The sequence below is a fragment of the Ovis aries genome, chromosome 14 (assembly GCF_016772045.2).
Source record: "Ovis aries strain OAR_USU_Benz2616 breed Rambouillet chromosome 14, ARS-UI_Ramb_v3.0, whole genome shotgun sequence".
NCBI classification, from domain to species: Eukaryota; Metazoa; Chordata; class Mammalia; order Artiodactyla; family Bovidae; genus Ovis; species Ovis aries.
In genome coordinates this window covers 23,733,044-23,759,833 of record NC_056067.1, presented here as the reverse complement: position 1 = coordinate 23,759,833, position 26,790 = coordinate 23,733,044, and the positions used below count along the sequence as shown (strand labels likewise).

Here is a 26,790-nt window from a genome sequence, read left to right as displayed (position 1 = left end):
CCCTGGTTGGCTCCCAGTCCTCTCTCTGCCACCGGCCCCGAGGCGGGAGTGTGGGTAGCTCTGAACCCTGCGCACAGGAAGCGCCGTGCTGTGTGGGACGTGCTACCTGTCCACCTTCCGAGGGGCCATTGGGGCCCAGCAGCCCTTCTGAGCCTCCAGGTGGCCCCGATCCTCCCTCTCCTGCCTAACTGCATCTTCTCTCTCCCTGCCCCCCGCCTGTCCCTCTCGCTGTCTGTCTGGCTCTCTCGCCTCCCCGCCTGGGGCTGCAGAACCGCATGCACGAGTCTCTCATGCTCTTCGACTCCATCTGCAACAACAAGTTCTTCATCGATACCTCCATCATTCTCTTCCTCAACAAGAAAGACCTCTTCGGGGAGAAGATCAAGAAGTCACCTCTGACCATCTGCTTTCCCGAGTACACAGGTGGGTGCCGCATGGGCCTGCCAGGGACCTGCGTCTCCCGGGCATCTGGCAGGTGGGGAGGGGCTAGAAGAGGCGAGGGTGCCGCCCTGGGCGTAGTGGGAAATGAACCCTCACAATGCTTGCACGCTGCGACCAGGTGACTCGGAGGGATGTGGCAAGACCGGGAGGCCAGACCGCCCCCCAGATTCCCCCTCTGCTTTCGTCCTGGCCTCCCATCTCCCCAGCACCCCTCCTCAACTCCTCCCCTGGGCCTCCGCTGGGCCACACAGCCCATTTTCCTGCACTAGAAAGGGTGCACACGTGCCTGATGAGTGGGGCCCAGGCCGCCTCAGCCCTGCTCCCCACCTCCACCAGCATCCCACCTACCCTCTCCTGCTCTCCCTCCATCCTGGGCTTTTCCCCAATCAAACCACCCTGACTCTGCAGGCCTCCTCCCACCCTGCCTGTCTGCCTCTCTTCCACGCCTTCTCAGGGGCTTTTCCTTCCCAGCTGGCTGGCTCAAGGGGAGTGTGTCACACACCCCCGTGATAAGGCTGTCTCTGGCGGCTGATGGAGGCTGGCTCTGTAGGATGGCCCAGCTCTGACCTGCTGCTTAAAGGCTGGAGCAGCACTGATGGGAGGCCAGAGCCCAGCCTTTGTTGCCCTGGGGACTGGGAAGCTTCTAGGGGCTCCTCGGGTGGCACCAGAGGATGTGTCCTGGGGGGCTCAGTCAGGAACCCTCTCTCCCTGACAGCCCCAGGGCGTAGGCTCAGCTCCCAGGGTGACATGGGTCCTCAAATCCAGCCCAATTCCAGGAGCAGTGGATGCTGCCCCTCAATCCCCGCCAACCTCCTCCATTACTGGGGAGAGTCCGCCCTCACCCTTGGGTGTGGAGGAGGGTGCACTGGCCTGTTCTGAGCACTGCCTGTCTCCCCTGTGTGAACCTGCCGGCTGCCCACCCTTCCCAGGCTGTAGGGAGGCTGAAGCGGCCTCTGGAGCCAGACCACAACCTGGGGCAGGTTAATCACCTGTGTGTGTGTCGTCAGGGCCCCACAGTAGGCAGAAACCCCCACCGCTTGGGGGGAGCACAGGGAGGAATGGAGAGGATGGCACCCAGTTGCCAGGCCTGCCCCACGCCTGCCATCAGCACCTCAGTACCATCCAAAGGATGGACACCACAAACGGGGGCACTGGCCGTGTTCGAGGTGCCCTCTGCAGGGCGGGGCGAGTCCAGGCGGGCACAGAGGGTGGCCAGGGTGGGATGAGCCAGGCCGTATCCCCTCTTGGCAGCTACCTCTCCCAGCCCCAGCAAGGACCTTCATTCAGGACCCACTTGGGTCCTCAAAAAGTGGTCACTAGATGGGGCTCGGCAGGCCCTCTCAGGCCAGTGCCACCTCCGAGGGCTCTTCCTTGTCCCCAGGGACCTGGTGCCCCTGGAGCCCAATTCAGGACACGGCCCAAGGCGTGGTCAGGCTCGTTGCCGGGTTGTGTGGGGCGGTGGACACGCCCAGGCGAAGTCAGTCTGACTCTGGGAAACACTTGAGTGCTTCAGGATCTCCAGAGAGACCCAGCTTGAGCTCGGGGAACATGACGGGTGACAAATGGTCAATGAGGTGGCCCCTGGGGGTGCCTAGGCCTGTGGGGACGAAACCAGCTGGAGGGGCTGGGGTGGGCAGGTGGGTGTTGGGATGTCTCGGGAGCTCTGAGGGACCGTCGGGCTGTGTAAGGGCACGGACTCAGTGGACACTGACAAGGGAGGAACGGGCACCCTCAGAGTCACTCCTGGGCACTTTTCACCTCGACGGGTGCTGTCTTGGCCCCCTCTGCACAGGAGGGCCATTGGTGGGGTCCTCCCTGGGGCTGTGTCTAGTCCCTGAGCCGCCCCCAACTTAATGCTTCACTGGTGGCCAGCCAGCGGTGGAGTTGCAGCTCTCTGCCCTGTGGGCTGTCCAGAGCTGGTCTCCGCCCTGACCCCTACCCAGGGGTGTCTCCACCCCTTAGCCCTGATCCCTCACATTTAATTATCTGGCTGCAGACACTTTCCAGCGCCCAAGCCGCAGATCCCTCTGTGACTCACTGGAGACTAGGGCAGCTGTAGGGGTGGGTGGAGGAGGTGTAGCCGCCCACCCTTAACGTCAGACTGTATCATTTCCATGCTGGCCAGATCCTAGGGGCACTGAAGAAAATGGGGCAACTATACTTGGACGAGCTTTTAGGCAGTTCTGGGTTGGGCCATGATTTTTTTTTTTTTTTTAATGTTGTTAGAAAACCACAGAATAGAGATATGGGGCTTGGGTTGCAACTCATGGGCAAACTGTCCTTACGTCATCCAGATACCCCCACCAGACCCTGGCCAGGACCAAAGGAGCATCCAAGGAATTGGGGGTGCCAGTGGGGCCCCAGTTAGTATTACAATACCACCAGCCCCTCAAACTTCCCACCTGGGGATGGAGGGTACCCATGCCTCCAGTCCTGGTCACTCACGTTAAGCATGGGGACTGCTTAAAGACAGTCCTGGCAGTACCAGTGGAGGAAGCATTCAGGAAAGTGTAGACATGGTGCCCCGCACGCCCAGAGCCGCCACCCCACCCAAAACACCTGCAGGAGCAGCAGCAGGCCTGGTTTGGACCAGGGCTGAGCACTGTGAAGGGCAGACCCGCCGGCCTCAGTGTGCTCCTCTGGAGGGCTAGCCTGTGGCCACTTGTCTGCCCAGGGCCCGTGGGAGGACCACGTGTGAACACAGAGGGAAAGACCTGGGAAAGCCAGGTGATCGCGCAGCTGTGTGTGGTTTTTCACGTGAGCTGTGACTCTGCCTTGGAGGAGGGCCCCAGGCAGCCTCCTGGAGAAGGTCAGGGCTGAGTCTCCAGCCCACCCACCCCCAAGCCTGCTCTCACCATGGCCTCCCCCCAACCCCTGCTCTGTCTCCTTACAGGCTCCAACACCTATGAAGATGCCGCCGCCTACATCCAAGCACAATTTGAAAGCAAAAACCGCTCACCCAACAAAGAAATTTATTGTCACATGACTTGTGCCACAGACACAAATAATATCCAGGTGGTATTCGACGCCGTCACCGACATCATCATTGCCAACAACCTCCGGGGCTGCGGCTTGTACTGACCTCTTGTCCTGTATAGCAACCTATTTGGTAATGATTCCAGCACTCACAGAAAAGCTTGCACACATACACACACACCCTGCCCCCACCCCCACTAACAAATGCAAGTTGGTAAACAAATTCCAAAAAGGCATAACAAACCTTATATATATAGACAAATATATATTAAAGTTTTTTTAGTCTGTACTAGAAAGAGCTTCAGACAGAACCGACCACCATTCCATTGCTCATCAATTTCCTGGGACAGCACCTGAGCGTGCACCTATGCGCATACACACATAGACACGCACTGCGATCCAAGTCCTGATTTGGGAGTCCGTCCTTTTAAGAACAGCCACATGCTCTTACACTCTGAGACCCATTTCTGCGAGCAGGGGGAAGGCGAGGAAAGCCCTGGCCTCAGTCCAGCCTTTTCTCTGCTTCACCCACTCGGGCTGTGTGCTCTTGGTTCTGTCCTGCACTTGTGTGAGTTCCAAAACTGTTTTTTAAAAAGTGGCCAGCACCCCAAATGTCTCCCTGCCCCATACTTTGCAACAAGAGAAAACTTAAGGATGCTTCTCTTTTGGGTGGTGGAGGTTGTTAACTTCAAGAATTTAGAAGAATCATTGCTCCGATCAATCCACTGTCTCCTGAGTTTTCTTTATTCATGTTAACAAGGCAAGAGTCAGAGAAAAGGGAGACTTGGTTTGCTTCCCACCTGCAGCTGAGGGGAGGGGCCGTCACAGCACAGGGTCCCCTGCAGAGCTGAAGCCGCTCCTCAGGCTCCCCTTCCAAGAGGGCCGGGGCAGGGTCCCTGGGGTGAGGCCTCCCAGGGGGGCCCGGGCAAGGCTTCCCTTGGGTTCCGGATCCCCCTGCAACGCTGCCCCATCCTGCCCCCACCCCGTCATTAAACACGCTGGAGGGTTTTTCGGTCGGTTGGTTGGTTGGTGTTCTAAATCAAGGAAAATGGTCCGACTGGACCCCTTGTCTCTCTCTCTACAGACTGCTTCACGGACTCTTTGCTGTTGACGATCTCCTGGTAGCATGACCTTTTGGCCTTTGTAAGACACACAGCCTTTCTGTATCAAGCCCCCTGTCTAACCTACGACCCAGAGTGACTGACGGCTGTGTATTTCTCTAGAATGCTGTAGAATCCGGTTTTAGTTTGAATCTTTACATTTAGAATTTGAAAGGAAAGGAAGAACATTTCTCATGTGCTTTGTAGTGTTTAAAAAAAAAAAAGAGGATAAAGGAAAACTCACCATCTCATCCATCTTTTTTTTTCCCTTTGTGAAATAAACACACACACCTGCAGCCTCGCCCACCCCACCTGCAGAGGTGCCACCTGTCCACACCCTGGGCGCTGGTTCCCGGCGTGTGCTCAGGCCCTGCTTTCCCAATGAAGCCTCCATGCCCACAGCACCCCCCTGCCCAGCCCCGAGACACTCAGACCACACGCTCACTCGGGGTTTGTACAGATAAAGCACAGCTCTCACTGGCCAGTAGCTGCCCCCAAAGGATACAGAACATATACATAAATAGAGCCCAACAGAAGACAGTTTCCCCCTCATTCCCTTCCTACAGAGTCCCTTTATCTTTTTTTTTAGTTGTTTTAGGTTTTGGTTTTCTTTTTGTCCTGATGAGCACTATGTATTACACACCAGATCAGCTTTCGTAGTCTTTGGGAACCGGGTTGTGGTTTTTCCTGCTGACATTTTTGCTTCTCCGTCTCTCAGATGGATGCTCCGTGTGTGTGTGTGTGTGTGCGTGTGTGTGTGCGTACGCACACCCCTCCACCTTTTCCTTTGTTTCAGTGACCTGTGTTCGCTCTTTCTCATGTGGGGATGTTTGTGCTGCAGATAAAAAACAAAAATTTTTAAATACCACAAGATGGGAAAAAAAAAACAAAAAAATTTAAAAAAAAAAGATGGAATGTAATGTTTACATGAAAGCCACAGTTCTCATGATCAGTCCAATGTCATTTCTACTTTGACTAGTATCCAAACCCCAAACCTCTTCACAGTTCACTTTTAAGACAATATTTGCTGAAGAAGACCAGTCACAGCCATTTCAGATAAAGAGGCAAAAAGACAAAACACAAAAAACTTAAAATGCAGAAAAAAAAAAAAAAAAAACTTGGAAAAAAAAAGGAAAAAAAAGAAAAAAAAAGCCCAAGGGTCTTTCTAAGCCTTTCTATTCCCAATCGGTGAGGTTTCTGTGATATCTTACACACTGCCAGTCTACTTCTCTGACTAATGGAAAATTCATGTGTAGCTCAATAAAGAGAATGTTTGTCTGTATTCCTGAGTCTCACCCTCGGACTTCATTCTCACAGGAAAGGGGAGGGACTTGACTGGGCCACAGACACTGGGAGGCTGGTGCGTAGGGTTGTGAGTGCCGGATTAAGGACCCTTCATCCTGGACCTTCCCCACACCTGTGCCAGTGTTGCCATCAAGGGGGAACCAGCTGAGCGCAGCCACCTGGGAACAGGGCGGGTAGAGGAATGGGCCACTCTAGCCTGCAGTGCCCCCTTCCTCCTGGTCCAGCACCCTCTCATTGGAAGGGCAGGTTTCCTGCTAATATGTGATCCTGTACCCAGGGGCTCCACCACAGCATAATGGGTGGTCCCAAGGATGAGGCCAAACTGCCCCAGCCCTCTGCACCCAAAGGGTCATGTGCACTCACTCGGACATCTTGAAAAGCCTCTCCTGTTGCACCTGAATGCCGGCAGTCCCCAGCAGGCCAAACACACACGGGATGACCGAGACCAGCACAGCCTGGCGCACGGAGTCGGTTCTCCAGTCCCTGGGTCACCATGTTTCCGCTGCAGTTAAACTGCAAGTCAGTTGAGGCTGGGATCTGGAGGGAACACAGCTCAGCAAAATCCTGCGTCAGGTCCTTGGATCACTTAGTAGCCAAGCAGTCAAGTGCTCCACCCAGGAGATGGCAGGGGCTGGGTGAAGTCAATTAAGTGGAATCCTCCACACACCAGCAGCCCAGGAAGGCCTCTCCCTGGCACTGCCAGTGGCCTTTTAAATCTGGTGAGGATGGCAGGTAGGGGCTAATACTGCTGCAGAAATCGTGGAGTAATAAGAGGCTAGTCCCCTTCTGTTACAAAGAATGGATCCAGGAGCTCCCTAGCCAGGACAAGCCTGCTGGTGAGCCAGCCAGGCCCGGCCCTCCCCCAGGGCTTTTCCCACCAGCTTCCCTCACCCCAACTTATCTGCAGAAGGAGGCGCACGATCTCAGTTGATGGGAACCCTGCACTCTCAGGACTTGACTGAGAAGAAGCTTGACTTCAGGACACAGGTCTGGGGGGGTTACAGATGAAAGGCTGAAGGATACCATGATTTCTACATGTGGCATCACCTGAATTTCTCAAAAAAGGAGCCATAGGGTAACAGGGTTCTTGCCCAATTTGCTTGTGAATTCTGTAGCTAAAAACTACAGACGTTTCTTTGACCTTACTTAAAACGGAATCCAGAAGCATTTTGCTAGGAAAGGGTGCAGGGAAAGACCAATTATTAGAACAAGACACGTGGGGGTGGAGCCTATGCGTCATTGTTTCCAGATGCTCCACAAGTTAACTCTAATGTGCAGGTTCAGAACCACTCCTAAGAAAGAGTGAGGAGATGGGAGATGAAGGTGTCCAGAGGCAGGCAGGCTGAGTTGTCCCTTGACCTAGCTGGGCAGCAGGGTCAGGGCTCCTTGTGTGTGCAAGGCCCTGCTCCACAGAGCTCTCAGCTTTACCCAGAGAGGACCACATCTGCTGGCCGAAGATCGAAGAGCACACAGTCTACCCAGCTCAAGTGGGAAGCCAGGTCCGTGCGGCCACCTGCACACCCAGAATCCACATCAACAGAACTAGAACATCCACAAAGATCATGGGTCTCTACGGTACATAAAAGCCTCAAAATCAGAGGGGGGAAAACCAAACTGGGAACCCAAGATGTCAAAAGGGTCAAAAGAAAATGAAAGGAGTGAGGGAGATCACTTCCAGAAGAGCCCAGAGAGCGCAAGGGCCCCTCCACCACCATTCAGAGCACCCAGACGCCCTCGGTTTACAGACCTGAACCAACGGCCTGGCCTCCTCAGCAAAGCATGCTGGAGAAGCTGGCACGGCCAAGGGGCTGGGGGCGGGGGCCACCCCATGGCGGTGGGGGGCTGGCCTGGCATCCTACCCTTGCCTTTAGTCTGTCCCAGATATCCCCAGGAAGTGACAGAAGCCAAGAGACAGTAAGTGCACAGAATCCTTTGCTATGCAGGAGTAAAGTCTAAGGGCGAATTTAGGATCTCTCTTTGGGGTCGTTTTAAAGGCATGTCTCTCCTGTGATCACTGTCATACTGCTGTATTCCACTGTCTCAGGACCCTCTAAAATTGACTCCAAAACATTCTTTCACACATCTGAAACATAAGAACACACGGAATTGGTATCATCTTTAAAGGTGCACATCACACACACACACACAAAATTATAAAGAAAACCCCACCAACCAAAACAGAATACACAATATCAAAACACAATCTAATTTCTGCACTTCTGAAGAAAACTGCCTTAGCTCCAAGCCACACACAACACCACACTAGGACAGTTTGCTTTTTATTATTATTATTCTTGTTGTTGTTTTACAGTAAAAACAAATAGCTATGCTCTCAGCAAAACAAATTTTAAAAGAAAAAAAATCACAGAAATTTACTAACAGCATTTCAAGATAAGGCTTTCGGAAGATTTATTGAAATAAATTATCTCAGCCTAAACACGTACTCATCGCTCTATTTTCAGTTACTTCTCAACATCCTAAAAACTTTGTTATGTAAAATACATTTAACTTTGCCAATTTTAGGTAATACTGGATTCTTCCCAAAAGGACTACCATAAAACTATGCTTTCAAACATTAAAAAAAAAAGAAAACTTAATCCAGTAGGACATAAAACTGAACTATGTAAGCTATGATTGCGTGTTTCAAACCCTTCAAGTGAAATTTGTCAAGGATTTGAAAAAGTTCAGATCTGGGTCTGCTCCAAGGCAGGTGGAGGCAACACCTCACCTTTTAACCAACACAGTTATGAAAATGAAGGGCTCCAGGGAAGAAAGCTACAAAAGGTATCATTTGTTTCTTCAATGAAGCCCTCCAAGGAGTACTCTCCCATCCCCAAAGACCAAACCCACAGCCTTTGGCATTGCCTAATTGACTTTACCAAGGAATTAAAACCACGAACCAAAGCTTGCTGCTTAACCCTGTCAGTGCTGACCTTCCCCATGTCTGGGGGCAGGTGGGCAGGGGACAATGAAATACAGAGAGGAGAGGATGGACACGCGGGGCATACTCATAGATGGAGGAGCACCAGCATTAACGGAAGTAAAGCCAGCTCTGGACAGGGGGCTCGGAAAGTCCCGCATGTCCTGGGACACAACTGTCACCTCCTCACACCACATCCCTGGGCTTTCCCTTGCTCTGCTCCAGGTATCAAACCAAACACGGTTTTTCCATGAGGCCCCGCCAGCCCAGGGGTCCAGAAGCCTGTAGCTCTGGCCTCACTCTGTGACATTCTGAATGCCTCCTCACTAAGAACAGCAGCTGGACAACAGAAATTACCCAGTGGTGTGGAGTCAGGCTCTGTCTGTCCATCTCCACGCTGCTTTGTATGGATCCCCCTGCCTCCAACCCCCATCTGCTGCACACACACTTCCTGCCACATTTGGAGCTAAAGACACTGGCATCTGTTATGACTTCTGCATAAGGCAGGTATGGACGTTGCCTGCTTCAGGTCTTTGGTTGCCCACCTCCTCTTGATCCTCCCCACCCGTCCAAAGTCCAGTCAATGCAGAAGAGATCATGCCTAGAGTTAAAATGTGCAGTGTTTCTAAGGGAAGAAAAATGTCACATAGAAAGTATTACAAAAAAGGATTAAATCTGTCAGCTGTCCAAACACTATTAAGACCACATGCTTTATACAGCGGCGATGCAGTCAAGCCCGCTTCTTCACACAGCGGGCGCAACTGGGGACAGGCCTCTTCAGCAGGCCGGGCACGCGGCTCGGGCGGAGGCGGCGCGGACGGCAAGGAAGCGCTAGGAGGCCTGCTGCTTCTGAAGCCTCCGCTCGGCCGCAGCGGCCAGCATCCTTCGACGCAGGGCCACAGGGTCAGAGGCCGTCCCTTCTGAGGGGAGGCAGCTCTCTGAGGCCGAGTCATCTTCAGAGCTTCTGTTCAAGAAACGCCTACCAAAAACCAAAGGTGCAAGTGAGGGACCCGGGCAGCTCTGGAAGGCAGGCACACAGACACACACTATGTGCTTCCGTAATTTCCCCCTCCCCGGCACGGCCACGAAGTCACTCAGCACCACCCCGTAAACCAGACACCCAGCCCTGAACGGAGGGGCGGAAGGTCTCTGCAGCGGAGGCTGCTTAGCCCCTCCCTCTCCTCCACCCCCTGCACACACACAGCATGAAGTCCCTACTCACCAGGCTGGCGCTGGGCACCAAGCCCACCCACGGGAACAACACACCAGCCCTGTCACCAAATGTTTAACTACCCAGTGCCTGCCAAGTCAAGAGAACATTCTCCCTCTGGCTGCCCCCACCCGGGGCTGGGGCTTGCGGGGATGTAGCCGTGCTCCAATGCTGGCCGTGCAGAGTGGCCAGGACGGAGGACTCGGGAGCTGGGCACCAGGCCGGCATGAGGCCCTCGAGGCCTTGGTTTCTTCAGCTTCAAGTCTGTTTAATGGGGATAATCACCGTGCTCTCTCTTAGAGTTAAGAGAATGAGAAAGTAGTTAACATAAAGGGTCTAGAACACGTTGGCACAGAAGTACTAAGCACGGGAGTGTGGGTTAAAGCGCCCACAGGGGACGCTGGCAGCGCTGGCCAGAGGTTATCGGGTGGCCCAGTATTACCAGATCCTCTGGCTTCTCAGCAGAGATTTGAAACTGGAAACTGCAGGTGACAGGTGCTAATGCTCCAACGCTGGCATCTATGGCTAGGACGCTCAGGTCCCGGGACTGGATGGGAGGTGCCCTGCAATGGCACTGCGGGCCCGCTTACCTCCGCGCCTGCTGCAGGAGGTCATCCTTGCGTTGCACCAGCATGCGCTGCCTCTCGTCCGCGGACTTGGAGAAGCGGCTGCCCCGGGCCTCAAAGTCCTCCCCCTCACTGGGCTCCACCTCCAGCTCGCCAAAGTCCAGCGCCTCCTCCAGCCGAGGACTGAGGTCCAGCGGCACCCGCTCGGTCTGGACACAAGGAAGCAAGGGGTTGCTATGAGCAGTCCAGTTCCCCACCTGACCAGAGCCCCTCGTGATGCTCTTCTAGACCCCAAAGGAGACAGGCTGCCAGGCAGGGACCGACAAACACATGTCAGCAGACAAGGGTTCCTGATGGGCAGGGCCTGACTCACCACGGCATGTTCAACACTGGGGAGTAAGTGAAGGATTACCATATGGAAAACAGAAGCACCTCGAAACTGTACTGTCAGAAGACACACAACTACTAATTTGCATTCTGGGAATTTTCTGTTCACCACTACTTATGGCTCTAAAACTTCAGCAAGTCTTACCACATGTACTGCACAAATTTTATACCCTCATTTGACTCTGAAAACAGCTAGGCAGATAAGAAGGGTATATTCTTAGTATCTTTTTTAAAACAGACATGAGATACTGTGCTTGAGTCACAAGATGTAATAATGGGGCTCTCTCCATTATAGATGCAGCTGTGAAGGCCAAGACAATGCCCAAGGCCCTTCGCAGGCTCGGTTAGGGGCCGTCTGTGTTGCTCGTGCTTCCAGACCCAGGCTGGCCAGCATCAGCCCAAGGCAAAGACAGAGTTGAGGAGCAAGTGGCTGAGAAGCCTGTTTTAAAGAGTTTCTGGTGGGAGCGCTTCTCTGGCTTCTCAGATGAGCAAGGGAGGAACGTCAAGAGAATCCCGGGGCCTGACTTACACGCCCTAGACGTCGGGGGACATGGGGGCCGGTGATGACTCTCACACACCTGAGAGACCTAGCAGGAAGAAACCGGCTTGCAGCAGATTTTAAAAAGGCTTTGACGGGAACAACTGTAAGGTGCGCCAACTCTAAGGCACCACTGTGTGCGCTCTGGGGAGGAGACATGGGTCCTATGGGAGGATCTAGCCCAGGGCTGCTGAAAGACTGCCCAAGAGGACCACTGGAAGGGGTGAGGGGGCCCCATGAAGTAAGGGCTGGCTGTTGAAAGACAGACCAAGTTCAAAGGAAGAATACTCAAGGTTTCCGGTGCTGGACAGGGCAGAAAGATCTTTAAATAACAGCTGTAACACACACACACACACACCCACCCACCCTGGGGTCACATGGCCCATCCTAACCCTCTCTCCTCCTGAGTCTGATCCTAGAGGAGTTGGGAAGAAGAGCCGATGAGTGGAGGTGGAGGCAGAGATGGAAGGAAGGGCGTGGAACCCCACCCTCAGGCCCCACAGGCCTCCAAGCCTGGTCCACGCAGGCCTGAGCTTGGGCAGAGGGAAGGCCTCGAATTAACGGGAAGAGCTGATCTGCTGACTGGGCTAAATCGAGGTGTTTATTAAATGACTGTCTGTTTTCCAAGAACTTGTTACTTCCTGAGAACAGCCAAAAGTGTTATATAGCAAGCTTCTTTGTGAAACAAGTACTTTAATTTCACTACATTAAAAAAAAAAAGTCAGAAACCTTCAGGCTCACTTTGAAAAGAAAGTTGGGAAATCAAGACAGAAATTGAATGTGCTGTACCCACAAGGCCACCCAGTAAGCCCAGCATCTAAATCAGAGCTAAGCCAGCTATGAAAACTGGAAAGGCAACGATCCTCTTCTTCAGAAGCCAGACACTATTTTACAAATACTGCACAACCCCACTACAGATTCGGATATGAACATTTTAACTCAGCAACAGATCTGAAGAAGTCTTAGGAGTTTTCAGTGTTTCCTGTTTGCAGGGAAAGACACGCGAGGTGAAAGCAGCTGCTTCCGAAGAGCCCTGACTCCCACTGGAGGGCAGGCAGTGCCGTCCTCGGACCCCTTCCCTGTGTGGGGAGCCCCACACATCTCACACACACAAGGAAATGCGAAGACAGGGTTGCTTGGGGGTTTTTCAGTCCCTTAAGAAAGTTTCCAGCAAGTACAGTCATCGATAAGCAAACGGGAATTCCAAAAAACGAATGTGAACTGGCACCCCCAGGCTGTGGGGTGAAGAGCTGAGGGTGGAGGCACCTCTTCCCCGCACAGCAGACAAGGGAGCTGTTTTCGGTTGGAGGCATTCACCCCAGGTCACCCAGAGTGGTTATCTAGACAGATTTGGTTCCCAAGATAACTATGCTTCCCCCTACCCCAGGGGTCTCCTGTTTGTGAAATGTGTGGAAGTTCCTGCAAATGCTGAGCTCAACAAGAGAGATGTAGGGGAGAATAACCTGATGATCTTGGCTCTGGAGAGTGGGGCCCGCGTGGTCACCCCGAGTCCCAGGCCAGCCCCTCCACACCCTTCCTAGGGCTACACTCAAGTTCACGGTGGCAGGCCCGGCCAGGAGAGCATGGCCCCTTTCTCCTCCAGGTCCTGAGGACAGTCCCCGGGGAGTGGGCTGCCGGCCACACCCGGGCACAGTGAGGTTTGTTAGCCTCACATGCTGAGACAGGACTGGCATATGGCCTGCTCACTACTCGAGCGCTGTCACACCAACATCAGAGGCGGACGAAGCCCACCGCCAGGCACCCCACCCCACTCCTCCACACTCTCTAGGGCACAGGCCTTACCTGAACAGAAGCTTCTCCATCCTCCTGCTCACCGTTTGGCCTTTCCACGGGGCTGTTCAATGCAGGCCTGATGCTCTCTGATCGCTGAAAGAGACACAGCAGCACAGACAATGCAGAGCCGCTCTGAACTCAAGAAACAGGTACAGGGGGGCCTGGGGTGGTGGGGAGGAGCTACAGCCCCCACAGGCTGAGTCCAACCAATCCCCGGCATCCAAGACACGAGAATGCTGGATTAATGACCCGACAAAGGAGTCGAGGCCTAAGTCCGAGAGTCATCAACGTTTAATTTCCCTTTCAGTAATAATAACTGCACAACAACAGCAAAACACAACAGGAGGACAGACAGGCCACTGTGGGAAAGCCCCGACACGGCCACCTCACCCACCTCAACGTCCCATCAACTAGGTGCCGCTGTCCCCACGCTCAGCCAGGCTGAGACCCTGGCCGACACGGCAGACACCTCGGGACCCTGCCCTCGATCCTGCAGGTCTGTCCCCTCGGTGCCAGCTGGCTGGTTTCTGTATTTCATTGCCCAAGGACTCGCTCTGGCTGTGTGAGGGATCTCCGCACTCCTCAGAGGAGGCCCTCTGCCGACAACTGATGGGAACTGGTGCATAAACACCCCAGCTCCTCTTCCCTCAGGAGGCACGTGAATTCTACACTGGATCCCAGAAGCCTCCAGTGGCCTCGAGCTCTAGACACCCACGATGCTGACCTGCTGGACAACAAGTCCTTAACCCACCTCACAATCCCACTTGCTGCCTGTGTTTCCTAGACTCCTTCCCATGGTTCCCAGAAAATGTTAGTCACTCAGTCATGTCCAACTTAATGATCCAATGGACTACAGTCTGCCAGGCTCCTATGTCTATGGAGTTCTCCAGGCAAGAATACTGGAGTGGGTAGCCACTGCCTTCTCCAGGGGATCTTCCCAACCCAGGGACTGAACCCAGGTCTCCTGCATTGCAGGCAGATTCTTTACCATCTGAGCCACCAGGGAAGTACTGCATGGTTCCCAGAACACCTCTCAAATTAACTACTGGCATCCAAATCCTTCTCAGCGTCTGCTCCTAGAGCAACAGCCAGTTCCTACAGGTAAGGAACACAGAGCCACCTCTAATACCTCAAGCCCTTCAACTACCAATTCCAGGCTTATTCCCTCTTCAAAGATTCTCACATTTTAAGATTTTTACTAACAGATTTCCATGTTTTGGCATATCAAAACTAAGTAATTTCTTGGTATTTGATAGCCTGCATGTGGCTCAGTCACTTAGTCGTGTCTGACTCTTTGTGACCCCACGGACTATAGCCCGCCAGGCTCCTCTGGCCATGGGACTATCTAGGTAAGAATACTGGAGTGGGTTGCTGTTTCCTCCTCCAGGGGATCTTCCTGACCCAGGGATCCAATGCACATCGCCTGCAGCGGCAGGTGGATTCTTTACCACTGAGCCACTTGGGAAGCTCTAATCACATATTCACTCCTTGGTCCTGCCGGAAAGCTTGTCTTTAAAAGGTCAATACTTCTTATACCCATCAAAGAGGTTTTACGATGGGCCAGCAGACAGGATCTTTTTTAAAAAAGTGAAAAACACAAGCCTCACACAGAGTGGAAAGCCACACTGATGTGCAAAGCCAGCTGAGGGTGCCATCTCCCACGGCCAGGGTTGCCAAACTGCAGCCTATAGGGCAAGTTACTCCAATGGTTTCTGTAAATAAAGCTTTACTGGAACACAGTCATGTACATTCATTTCCATATTGTCCACGGCTACTTCAGCACTGCAGCATGGAATTAAGAAGTTACAACAGTTAATGCATGGCTTGCAAGGCCTAAAATACTTCAATCTGCTAGAAAAAGACTGCCAATCCTTGTCGAAAAGTGAACTGATACTATGACCTCCTGGGCTGGTGAGGGCAGACTGGTTTGGGATATACATCTGCATAAAAAATCAGCCAAATATTTGTGTTCTTGTCTTCAGCCAGGCCTCCTGGATGAGTCTGTTCTCAATCATAATTTGGAAAGTTAGGGAATTCACAGAAACCCTTCATCAGGTCATAAATGATACTCAGCTGTTAAGTAACTAAAATGTTAGTTTAGAAGATTAAACCTTGGTGAGGACAGAATTCACTTGTTATGCCTGAACCTCAGTTTACCTGTGTGGGAAAAGGTACTTGAATCCGTCCTTCCAGAATGTTGTCTGTTGTTATCTCAACCGAGCGCGTCAGCTGGAGGTCTTGTAGCACCAGGTGGTATGGCACCTGGGGAAACATCTCTTGAATCTGATGAGCCTGCAGGGATACAAAGAGGCCACGGACGCGGTCACCCTGCACAGTTACTCCCTGAGGTCGCGGGGTGAGGCAGGCTCTGGGCACTGAACTCGGTGACCTGCCGTGAAAACACAAGGACAGAGGCCACTGCCATGCCGCAGATCATCGTCACACGGAGGACTTCTCCAGAAGGCCAAGTGGAAAACTTGGTGACGGCATCAACTCCAAACAGAAAAAGCACAGAAATACGCCCCTCAGGCAGACTGAATTAGAATATTCTAGCTTTAAAAAGTATTCATTTTATTCAATCCTAGGGTTTGGCACCAAAAAAAAAAAAAGAAAAAAGAAAAAAAGCTCAGTAACAGGTATACAAACATATTCTCCTTAAAGTTATATATTCCTAGAAGGAACAACAGATGAAATTCAAATGTGTTATGTGAAAAACGTTCCACTCAAAAGGCCACGTGCTGTAAAACGGTGACAGTGTTAGTTGCTCAGTCGGGTCCGACTCTGCGACCCCACAGACTCTAGCCTGTCAGGCTCCTCTTTTTCTGGGATTCTCCAGGCAAGAATACTGGAATGGGTTGCCATTCCCTTCTCCAGGGGAATCTTCCCAACCCAGGGATCGAACCTGGGTCTCCCACATTGCAGGCAGATTCTTTACAGTCTAAGGATTCCATTTATATGACATTCCAGAATAAGCAAGATTATAAGGGTAGAAAACTTACAGGTGGTTCCAGGAGGCTGGGGGTGGAAGCTGAAGTGACTGGTTACAAAGGGGCGCAATGGAATCTGAGGGGAGGGGGAATGGAGCTGCCCTGTATTTTGATTATGGTGCTGGTTACACTACTGAATGGGTCTGACAAAACTCATAGAGATGGTTACTAAAAACTCTGAACTTACTGCATGTAAGTTACACTGTGGCCAGCGGGGGTGGCGGCGGGTAAGATTCTAAAGAATGTGATTGCTAACACTGCTCCAGAGCTGAAGTTCTCAAACTGTGCTCTAGAAATGTCACACAGGCCATCAGGGCTCTAGGCGGTCACATGTACAAAGGGGAGCAGGCAGAGACCTCGCACGCCACCACGTACTTTCATTTGAGCAGCTCCAGATTTTTTTCTCATGCATGTATATTTATTTTACAAATACTTATATTCAGGGTTTTTTATGTGGAAAAAGTCCCAATGATCAAAAGAAAAAATGAGGAGGAAAAACAGAACTGCTTCGGGGGCACAAGAAAGTCTACTGTTGGGAGAGGACCATGTTGTTGTAACCGTAGAAAGAGGGGGAATATGTCTCAATGTCAGACCGAGAGAGGAAAGACCAGGGTGAAACCTGCTTAAAGCTTTGCTTGGGTCACTGTTGGGGCAGAGAGAGCAAGACACGTGTCTAGCACAGAAGGACCTGGTGCTCTGCTGTCCTGGGATCCCTATACTGTTTCTATGAACATGAGTTGATAATCTTTCAAAACCCAGGTCAAGTCAAAGCTAACTGGGCAACAGTCCACAACAACCTGGATTATCAAATAACATTCTTCTCTATTCATAAACAGCTCCCCCTTCGTTTCCCAAATAAAGTCAGTCCAAAGCATTTCTCCCAAACTACATATTAGATCTTTATAAAAAATATATTGTGCCAGTAAATCAGTTGTGCTAAAAACAGACTATTCCAATCCACTGTGGATGGGGAGGAAGAACACCAGGACCTGTCTGTTTAGAATTCTAAATGTATCAACTCCAAGGTAGTTCTCATTCCTGGGAGGTTTATGCACCCATGGACTCTGACTTTCTTAAGGGGGCAGGTGAGGTGATCAGCCTGAAGAGCTTCAACATCTGACTGAGCCTAAAGTACCCACGCAGAGCACCGGGGCGGTCGCATTCCCAGGCCAGCTGCTTTCACGACGTTCCTCTCTCTCTCTCTGCTGATGACCTGGCTGAGTGCTTCACTGAGACAGCAGAAGCCAGCAGGAAGCCAGGTCTTTTTTCTTTAATGGTCAAAATCATATACAATCACCCATCTTAACTATTTTTAAGTGTACAGCAGTGTTAACTACACACACACTGCCGTGCAAGACATCCCCAGAGTACCTTCATCTTGGCAAAACCACAGCTCTAACACCCACTTAAGGGCAACTCCCCACTGCCCCTTCCCTAGGCAGCCATTCTACTTTCTGTTTCTAAGAGTCTGAGTAATTTAGATACCTCATGTGAGTGGAATCACGCAGTATTTGTCTTTCTTTGTAACTAGCTGATTTCACTTAGCACAATATCCTCTAAGTTTTTTGGCTGGCTGAATCATACTCCCATTGTGTCCTATTGTGACCATTTTCATAATCCATTCATCTCTTATGGACACGTAGGTTGTGTCTACCTAAATGGTTACTATGCTCCATGCCTTAAAAAAAACTGTATCTCAAAATGACATGCCTGCAGCCATGTCCACCCCTCCTCCAATCAAGGTGAATGGATGCCTCTCTCCTGGCTCTGGCGCCCAGCCCATCCTCCACCTCAAGAACTGTGCCTTCAGTTAACTTTGTTCTGTACCATCAATCTCTCCCCCTCTAGTGATCACTCCTATTTGCATACCAAGCATGCTTTAGGATCTTTTTAAAAAGACTCTTGGGTACAGAAAAGACCTAAGAGCAGGGTCTCAAAGAGATATCTGTACACCAATATTCAGAGTCCCATTACTCATGACAGCTAAAGCATGGAAGCAACTCAAGTGTACACTGACAGATGAATGGATAAGCCAAATGCGGTCTGTCCATATAAGCGGATATTTATTCAGCCTTAACAAGGAAGGAAACTCCGACACATGCTACATCACAGCTGAACCTTGAGAACGTAAAGCTTAGTAAAATAAGCCAGTCACCAAAAAAAAATTTATGATTCTGCTTAAATGAGGTCCCTAGAGTCAAATTCATAGAGAAAGAAAGGAGAATGGTGGTTGCCAGGGGCTAGGAAGGAGGGAACGGGGAGTTCCTGCTTATTGGGTTAGCACTTCAGTTTTGCAAGATGAAGAGTTCTGGAAATGGATGGTGGTGAGAGCTGCATACAAATATGAATATACTTAACACCACTGAACTGTACACTTAAGGGTGGTTAAGTGTATGGTATGTGACGCACTGGAAAAGACTGATGCTGGGAAAGATTCGGGGCATGAGAAGAAGGGGGCAACAGAGGATGAGATGGTTGGATGGCATCACTGACTCAATGGACATGAGTTTGAGCAAACTCCAGGAGATGGTGAAGAACAGGGAAGCCTGGTATGCTGCACTTCATGGGGTTGCAGAGAATCGACACGACTGAGCAGCTGAACAACAAACAACAAAAAATAAAAAAATAAATAAAAAAGATGACCCGTGGGGAAAAGAAAAAGAATACATACTTAGCACTTGCGTCTATGTGTATGTAAGCATTGTGAGAGAACACAACACAGAAAAACTGATCAAAAGTGTTATTCCGTGAGAGGAGGGAGTCTGGGCAGACGGAGGCAAGGACGGGACTGTGACTTCACCAGATACTCTCTATAGGTTTTGGTTTTGATTTTGGGGGTGTTTTTGGTCATGGCTCAAAGCATGGGGGATCTTATTTTACTGACCAGGGATGGAACCTATGCCCTCTGCAGTGGAAGCATGGAGTCTTACCACTGAACCACCAGGGAAATTCCCTACAGGTTCTGAAATTTGTGGATCAATGGCCTGCTCAAAAATCTTAAAGAAAAAAAAAAAAAATCAACCGAAACTCCTCTGATGGCACACCCCTATTAAGCTACCACCTTACTTCTTTGTACCATCTTGTAACACACTGCCAGCTACTGAGTGTCTTCAGCGCCCACTCATTTTCCAATCCAACAATCTAGAACCCAACCCCTCAAGCCATGGAAACTGCTTGTTCCTCTCCAGCTGACTTACACGCTCCAACCACAATCACTTCCCTTAGTTTCCAGAACATTCTCACCTCATGGCCATTGCACCTTGTTTCCACTGTCTCCTTCCCACCCTTCCTGTCTCAGCTTAAATATCACCTCTTGAGTCTTCTCTGAATGTCTCTTCTAGAACAGTCTGTGCTCACCACTCCACATTACCTGCCCTGCAGCCTGCAAAACCCCCCATTGGCAATGACCTTGTCTGTCTGTGTTTACAGTCAGTCTCCCTCTCTCCCCCCATGAAGAAGTCACACTTCTTGAGAGCAGGACCCCTGTCCACCCTGTTGACACTCCAGGTGCGACGCAATTTGTTGACACAACACAGAGCCCATCTTGGGAACAGGCTTTCACTACACATTTGCTGACTAAACACACTAAGATAAGTTAATGGACAAACAAACGAACCAATGACTCTCTAAAGTACTGGCCAGGCCCGCCCATGTCAACCAGAGGCCCTATTCGGGCAGGAGTAACACAGTTTACATTTTTAAGACTCTTGCATTTATCATCATAATGAACACTACATTTCAACAGTGGTGAATCAGTGAAGATCAGATGACAAAGCTTTAGAAAATACACAGAATCTTGAAGTATCTGGACAGTATCCTTGAATGAGCCAAGAGCATGCCTCAGCATCTCACGGTGTATGTGTTTGTGTATATAAACATACACACTTCTGTCCACAGCCATATACGCATGTATAAGGGTGTGTGTGAATGTATACTCAGTTATTTATTTTGGGAAGGGAGGAGATGGAGTCAAAATAACCCATTTGGTAGGCCTACTACAATTTTTAACAAAAATCACATTCACTCAAGTCAGTAACTCCCCAAATACTTGTGGTGAACATTAAGGCACCCCAAGACCAGCGAAGATCACAGGAGTGCCCCTAGTAGTGCTCAGAAAAGGTCACATTATCTGCCACATCAGTAAAATGCAGGCTCGCTTCCAAACCAGTTTCAATTTGTTTTCTTGGTAATTATTAAAATTGTGTTTTAAAGTTTTTACAGCGTTATGTTGGTTTCTGCCATACAGCCATGCACATCAGCCATAACTATACATACACCCTCCTCTCCTAGCCTCCTTCCGCTCCTCCCGTCCCACCCCTCCCCGGGTCGTCACAGAGCGCTGCACTGAGCTCCCTGTGCTGCACAGTAACTTCTCAGCAGCTCTCCGCCTTGCACTTCTCAGCGTACACGTGCTGATGCTGCTTTCCCCTTTTGTCCCACTCTCTCCCTCTACATCTGTGTCTCCATTCCTTCCCTGCAAGTAAGTTTCAATTCTAGAACACAGGAATTGAAGTGGTCCCGATGAATAAGATGCCCCTGAAAACTCTGTCGTTTTGCCAGAGCAGAGTAAGACCAGCCGGGTCACGCACACGGCACACACTCTCCAGCTTCTCCTTCCCTCCTGATTAATAAGCTCCTTCTGAAAGCAGTGAGCGCTCCTTACCATTGCATTGAGCTGGGAGTTGCTTGCCTGTGTAATGCCTAGAATGTTGGTGGTGTGCATCACTTCGACTGAGAAACTCGGCAGCCAACTCGCGATCCGGGACCCTGAAACAAATAAGAATCCAGCGCAGGTTTGAGAGGCCTCCCTCCTCACGTTAGCTACCATGTGAGTATCACTACTAGCTGGGGCTTCCTTTACACCAGGCCTCTGACCAAGTGTCAATTCTCACTAAAACCCCACCTGGGTTTATTATTATTACTCCTATTTTACTCTTCTCAGGGATTTGACTCCAGTACTCCTGTTGGTCCCCAAGGAACTCAGAAGTGAGGTGACTTGTCCAAGATCCCGCATCTAGTTACGGTGACCAGGACCTGAAGCCACACAGTCAGGTTCCAGGACACTTCACCACCGGGCTTGCCCTCGCCCCAGTGGCCCTGGACCCACACAACACGGCGCCCCTCCCACAGCCCGCGCTGTCAGGAAGGTGCTCAGGGCTGCAAAGCTGCTACAGGAGCTGACCTTTCACTCTTTTTACACTACTCATAAACACTACTCATCGGGGGACATCATTTTCATGAAGCAGTTTCTACTTAATAATCTGGTTTAAAGACTTTCTTTTTCTCATTCAAAATGCTTCTCCAACAGCACTACAACACAGGCTGTTGGACTAAGGGTACCAAGAAGTCTGCTGCTGCTGCCACGGCCCTAAGGAAGGGGATCCTAAGCTATAAGATCATGAGTGTCGGCACTAAAACAGCCCCATGTCAAGCCATACATTTAAGGAGGACTTCCCTCTCCTTCACAAAGGAGCACTGAGGCCAGCAATGTAAAACAAGCTGAAGGGCCACTCAAAAGTCTTGCCTGGACAGTTTGTGCCCAAGAAAAAACTGGATACTTATTTCATATACTTACTAAGGAGAAATAAAGTTGCCTTTATCAATTTGGACTAGGTTTTCATTAATAATTCATAAAAAATAGCTTACATAGCCAGAACCCATGTCCAAGATCTGCTTGTCTATTTCAGAAGTCTGATGAGGAAGAGGCCTTAATTAGCAGGCACAAAGCAGCCCCTCTACACCTGCTCAGCCAGCCAGGCGGTCGCCATCCCCTCTTCTGAGATGGACTCCGCTCCTCTGGTCCTTCCTATCAGGGATTCACCATGTTGCCACTCCCGCTGTGCCCCACCCTTGGAAACTCAAATCAGAGACAGGAAGAGCAATCCTTCTCAACAAATAGTCTAGGGATACCTACTTTAGAGTAGAAATGTGAACTCAGCATTTAGTGGTATTGAAACTGATGAAATCAGCAATGCGCCAAGGTAATGTGAATTAAGGGATGATAAACCAGTTCCTGATATGGTGCCCATGATCTTAGAATTTTAAGTGTGGTTTTATCATGAATACAACTCCTTCCAACATTCTGGAAGGCTGAACATTCATATCTCACAGACAAAGCAAGAGGCTTCCGGCTCTGATTCTCCTCCTAGTACTCACTGGAATGACTATTTAGTGACCCCTCATTATATGCTTAAGTATTATACCAATGCAATAAATTATTAGCAATGGTTAACTATTAAAGTGATTAAGCTCGCTCCTGCAGGCATGGCTGATTCAACTCTAACTACTTCCACCTCCCTGCACCCCCTTCCTCCCCCAATTCACATAGAATCTAGCAAAGTGCCTGGTATAGGCTAACTCCTCAGTGTTATCCATACTTACTGAACACTGTCAATCCAAACTGAAATACATTATTAAACTAGCCCATACAGGACAAGTTATAATGAAAACAGCCTCCCCTAAGAGGAGAACATCCTGCGGGGGGGTTTTAGAGTCCGAAACTGACTAACCGTCGAAGTGGAAGAAGTGATTGTGCTGGTTTAAGCGAGGTCTGCCTTCGGCTGCCGCCACAGGAACCAAATTCTCATCCAGGTTCTCTCCTGGATGGTCTTCCCGGACACGATTATTGTCAGCAATGTTAAGAGACATCCTGCATGTGGGGCAGGAGGTGTCTTGTTCTAGCCAGGAACGAAGACAGGAGCTACCAAAAAGTTCAAAATAAGATATTCTTAGCACATTTTGTGAGAATCCACCAGAAGTACTCTGAATGTATCAGTGAGTTGTAATTTTACTTTCTATTCACCATTAGCAAGATTTAAACGTCGAGAAACACTTGCTGACATTGCTTCTCGCCCTGCTTCACCCTAATCTACTTCTGGTGTATCCTGCTCTGAACATCAATTCGTTAACATACACAGTCATCTACAAGATTGAAGGTACGACCCTTTTTCAGTAAGACTTCCTCATACAGCTCACCATTTTCCTCTCCAGCTCAATTTGACTAACTTCCAATCCAACACCCTTGCCTCTCATGTCTTTGAATCCTCTATTCCAATGATCTGTTCTCTCATTCTACTTGAGCTACCCACTAACATGGTCATAATCTTGGCCTTCTCATCAAAATCGTGACTTCAAAGCTCTTATTCTCCAGCTTACTATCTCTCTGCCAGAAGAGTATATGACAGTAATGTTCCAAAATAATGAATGTGGGAATTCAACTCTAACACATTTTGAAATAATAAAGTACCTATAATTACTGTTTGTGATCATGCAACTATTAGCCAAATAAATGATATTTTTAAAAGTTCACATCCCTTTAATCAACACCCTTAAATCACACTTCTAGTTACACCAGCCTTGTGTGGGGCTCCAAAAGTATGTAAAATCCTTGCCTTCCAATAATGCTACACTTTTCATAAGCAAATCTAATTTTACTTCATACCTCCAGCTCAAATGGATCAGTGACCTAAATGTAAGGGATAAAACCACAAACCTATTAGAAAAAAACTATCATGAATTCAGATTTGGCAATGGATTCTTAGATCTGATACTCAAACTATGAGCTACAAAAGAAAGAATGGGTAAATTGGATTTCATTTGAAATTTAAAAGTTATACATCAGAGGATATTACCAAGTAAGAAGACAAGCTACTGAATGGGAGAAAATATTTGCAAATCATACATCTGATAAGGGTTTAGTAACCAGAATACTCATCAACAGAAAGAAAAACAACCCAAATAAAATAGGATAATCTGACTTCAACAGACATTCTCCAAAGAGAATGCACAAATGCACCAACAAGCATATGAAACAATGATCAGCACCGCTGGGTAATAAAGAAATGAAATGCAAATCAAACCACAATGAGAAACCACTTTACAACCTTTAAGATGGCTATTATCTAATGTAAAATGTAAACAGGTATACTAGCTATAGAAAACAAGTACGACAGCTCCTCAAAAACAGAATTATCACATGATCCAGCAACTCCACCCCTAGGTATATACCCTAAAGAACTGAAAGCAGGGTCTTGAAAAGAAATGTGTACCCCCATGTTTGAAGCAGCATTACTAGCCTGAGAAGGCAGAAACCACCTAAATGTCTGTTGACAGATGAATGGAGAAACACAATGTGATACACACACACAATGGAATACTGTTCAGCTTTAGAAAGGCAGGAAATTCTGACATGTTACATCATGGATGAACCTTGAAGACATTCAAGTTGCTCAGTCGTGTCCGACTCTTTGCGACCCCATGAATCACAGCATGCCGGGCCTCCCTGTCCATCACCAACTCCCGGAGTCCACCCAAACTCATGTGCACTGAGTTGGTGATGCCATCCAGCCATCTCATCCTCTGTCTTCCCCTTCTCTTCCTGCCTCCAATCCCTCCCAGCATCAGGGTCTTTTCCAATGAGTCATCTCTTCCCATGAGGTGGTCTAAGTATTGGAGTTTCAGCTTTAGCATCATTCCTTCCAAAGAACACCCAGGGCTGATCTCCTTTAGAATGGACTGGTTGGATCTCCTTGCAGTCCAAGGGACTCTCAAGAGTCTTTTCCAACACCACAGTTCAAAAGCATCACTTGTTCGGCACTCAGCTTTCTTCACAGTCCAACTCTCACATCCATACATGACCACTAGAAAAACCATAGCCTTGACTAGACGGACCTTTGTTGGCAAAGTAGTATCTCTGCTTTTGAATATGCTATCTAGGTTGGTCATAACTTTCCTTCCAAGGAGTAAGCATCTTTTAATTTCATGGCTGCAATCACCATCTGCAGTGATTTGGGAGCCCCCAAAAATAGTCTGACACTGTTTCCACTGCTTCCCCATCTATTTTCCATGAAGTGATGGGACCAGATGTCATAATCTTAGTTTTCTGAATGTTGAGCTTTAAGTCAACTTTTTCACTCCCCACTTTCACTTTCATCAAGAGGCTTTTTAGTTCCTCTTCACTTTCTGCCATTACGCTAAGTGAAAAAAGCCAGACATAAAAATATTGTACGATGTGCTATTGTGTGATAGCTGACAGAAAATAGAAAGGTAGTTGCCAAGGACTGAGGAGAAGGGGAGGCTGTGGAGTTACTGTTTAATGGGTATAGAGTTTCAGTCTGGGAAGATGAAAAAGTTCTTGAGATGGATTGTGGTAAAGGTTGCCCAACAACGTGAATGTACTCAATGTCACTGAACTGGTACACTTAAAAATGCTTAAATGGTAAAATTTATGTTATGTAAACATTTTTGAGGGTTTCCCTGGTGGCTCAGATGGTGAAGTATCTGCCTGAAATGCAAGAGACCTGGGTTCAATCCCTAGGTCAGGAAGACCCCTGGAGAAGGGAATGGCCACCCACTCCAGGATTCTTATCTGGAGAATTTCACGGACAGAGGAGCCTAGTGGACTACAATCCATGAGGTCACAAAGAGTTGGACACAACAGAGCAACTAACACTTTCACTTCATACATATTTTACGACAACAAAAACATCACATTTGAGAACTACCATTAAAAAAACCCCCACCATAATGAGATACCACTTCCTACCAACTAAAATAGCTATAAGAGGAAATAACAGAAAACATTAAGTATTGTTGAGGATCTGAAGAAACTGGAACCCTCATACATTGCTGATAGGATGTAAAATGGTGCAGCTGCTGTGGGAAAATCTGGTCGTTCTTCAAGGAGTTAAACGTAGAATTACCCTATGATTCAGCAGTTTCACTCCTAAATATATACTGAAAAGAATTAAAAACAGGTACTCCAACAGATATAGATATCTGTTCACAAATGTTTATATTAATAGCATCATTTGGAATAGCTAAAAAGTGGAAGAATGTAGGGTCCATCAATGGATGAATGAATAAACAGATTGTTCAATTATTATAAAAATGTTTAACTCAGTCATGAAAAGGAATGACGGTACTGAAATATGCTACACCTTGGATGACTTTGAAATTTTTACGCTTCGTAAAAGAAGGCAGTCACAAGAAGTCACATATTGCATGATTCCTTTCATAAGGACTTTCCAGAAAAGGCAAACCCACAGAGACAGGGAGTGGATTACTGGCTAGGTAATGTGGAGAGGAAGGAGTGGGAGTGACTTTCTGTAACGGATATGGGGGTTATTCTGGGGTGATGAGCAAGTTTTGAACTTACAGAAGAATGGTGGCTGACCACACTGTGAGTGCAGTAAACGCCACTGCTGTATACTCTAGGATGGCTGATTGTATGCTATATGAATTTTGCCTCAATTAAAAAAAGTAAATCCTAAAATTAATCTAATTAAATGCTTGAAAGCATTTCTTCTGGAGTGAAATATGCTCTTTTGAGTTATTCTTCCAAACTTTCTCCAAGCTCCTTAGGAACTATCTGAAAGCTTTTGAGAAATTCGTGTGTCTCTGGTCTTCCAACCTCATCAATCAGCACCATCATCCATCCAGCCGCTCAGCTGCAAAACTAGAAGAATCCTCGACACCTTACGTTCCCCACACTCTCACAGCCAGTCTGCACCATGCGCCTCCTGCTCCTCCTCATGCCTGTCCACCCGCCTCCTGCTCCTCTTCCAC

General features: G+C 49.1%; 2 protein-coding genes across 3 annotated transcripts in view; one reads left to right on the top strand and one right to left on the bottom strand.

Moving 5' to 3' along the window:
• GNAO1 (G protein subunit alpha o1) overlaps nt 1-5,799 on the top strand; it is a 181,684-nt gene extending 175,885 nt beyond the window's left edge. The window contains exons 7-9 of one of the 2 annotated variants that reach the window (XM_042231647.1): nt 270-423; nt 3,335-3,550; nt 4,502-5,799. In XM_042231647.1, coding sequence (XP_042087581.1) covers nt 270-423; nt 3,335-3,522 — 342 coding nt within the window. In that variant the 3' untranslated portion in view covers nt 3,523-3,550; nt 4,502-5,799. Of the gene's footprint in view, nt 1-269; nt 424-3,334 lie in introns of both variants that reach the window. The other variant, XM_042231649.1, reaches the window with a different exon arrangement.
• Nucleotides 5,800-8,088: 2,289 nt separating this feature from the next.
• The window catches only part of AMFR (autocrine motility factor receptor), a 44,594-nt gene continuing 25,892 nt past the window's right edge, over nt 8,089-26,790 (bottom strand). The window contains exons 9-14 of the mRNA XM_027977849.2: nt 22,734-22,924; nt 20,888-20,991; nt 15,395-15,529; nt 13,247-13,330; nt 10,543-10,727; nt 8,089-9,721 (exon numbers count right to left, since the gene is read on the bottom strand). Of these exons, the coding sequence (XP_027833650.1) occupies nt 9,574-9,721; nt 10,543-10,727; nt 13,247-13,330; nt 15,395-15,529; nt 20,888-20,991; nt 22,734-22,924 (847 nt within the window). The 3' untranslated portion in view covers nt 8,089-9,573. The remainder of the gene's footprint in view (nt 9,722-10,542; nt 10,728-13,246; nt 13,331-15,394; nt 15,530-20,887; nt 20,992-22,733; nt 22,925-26,790) is intronic.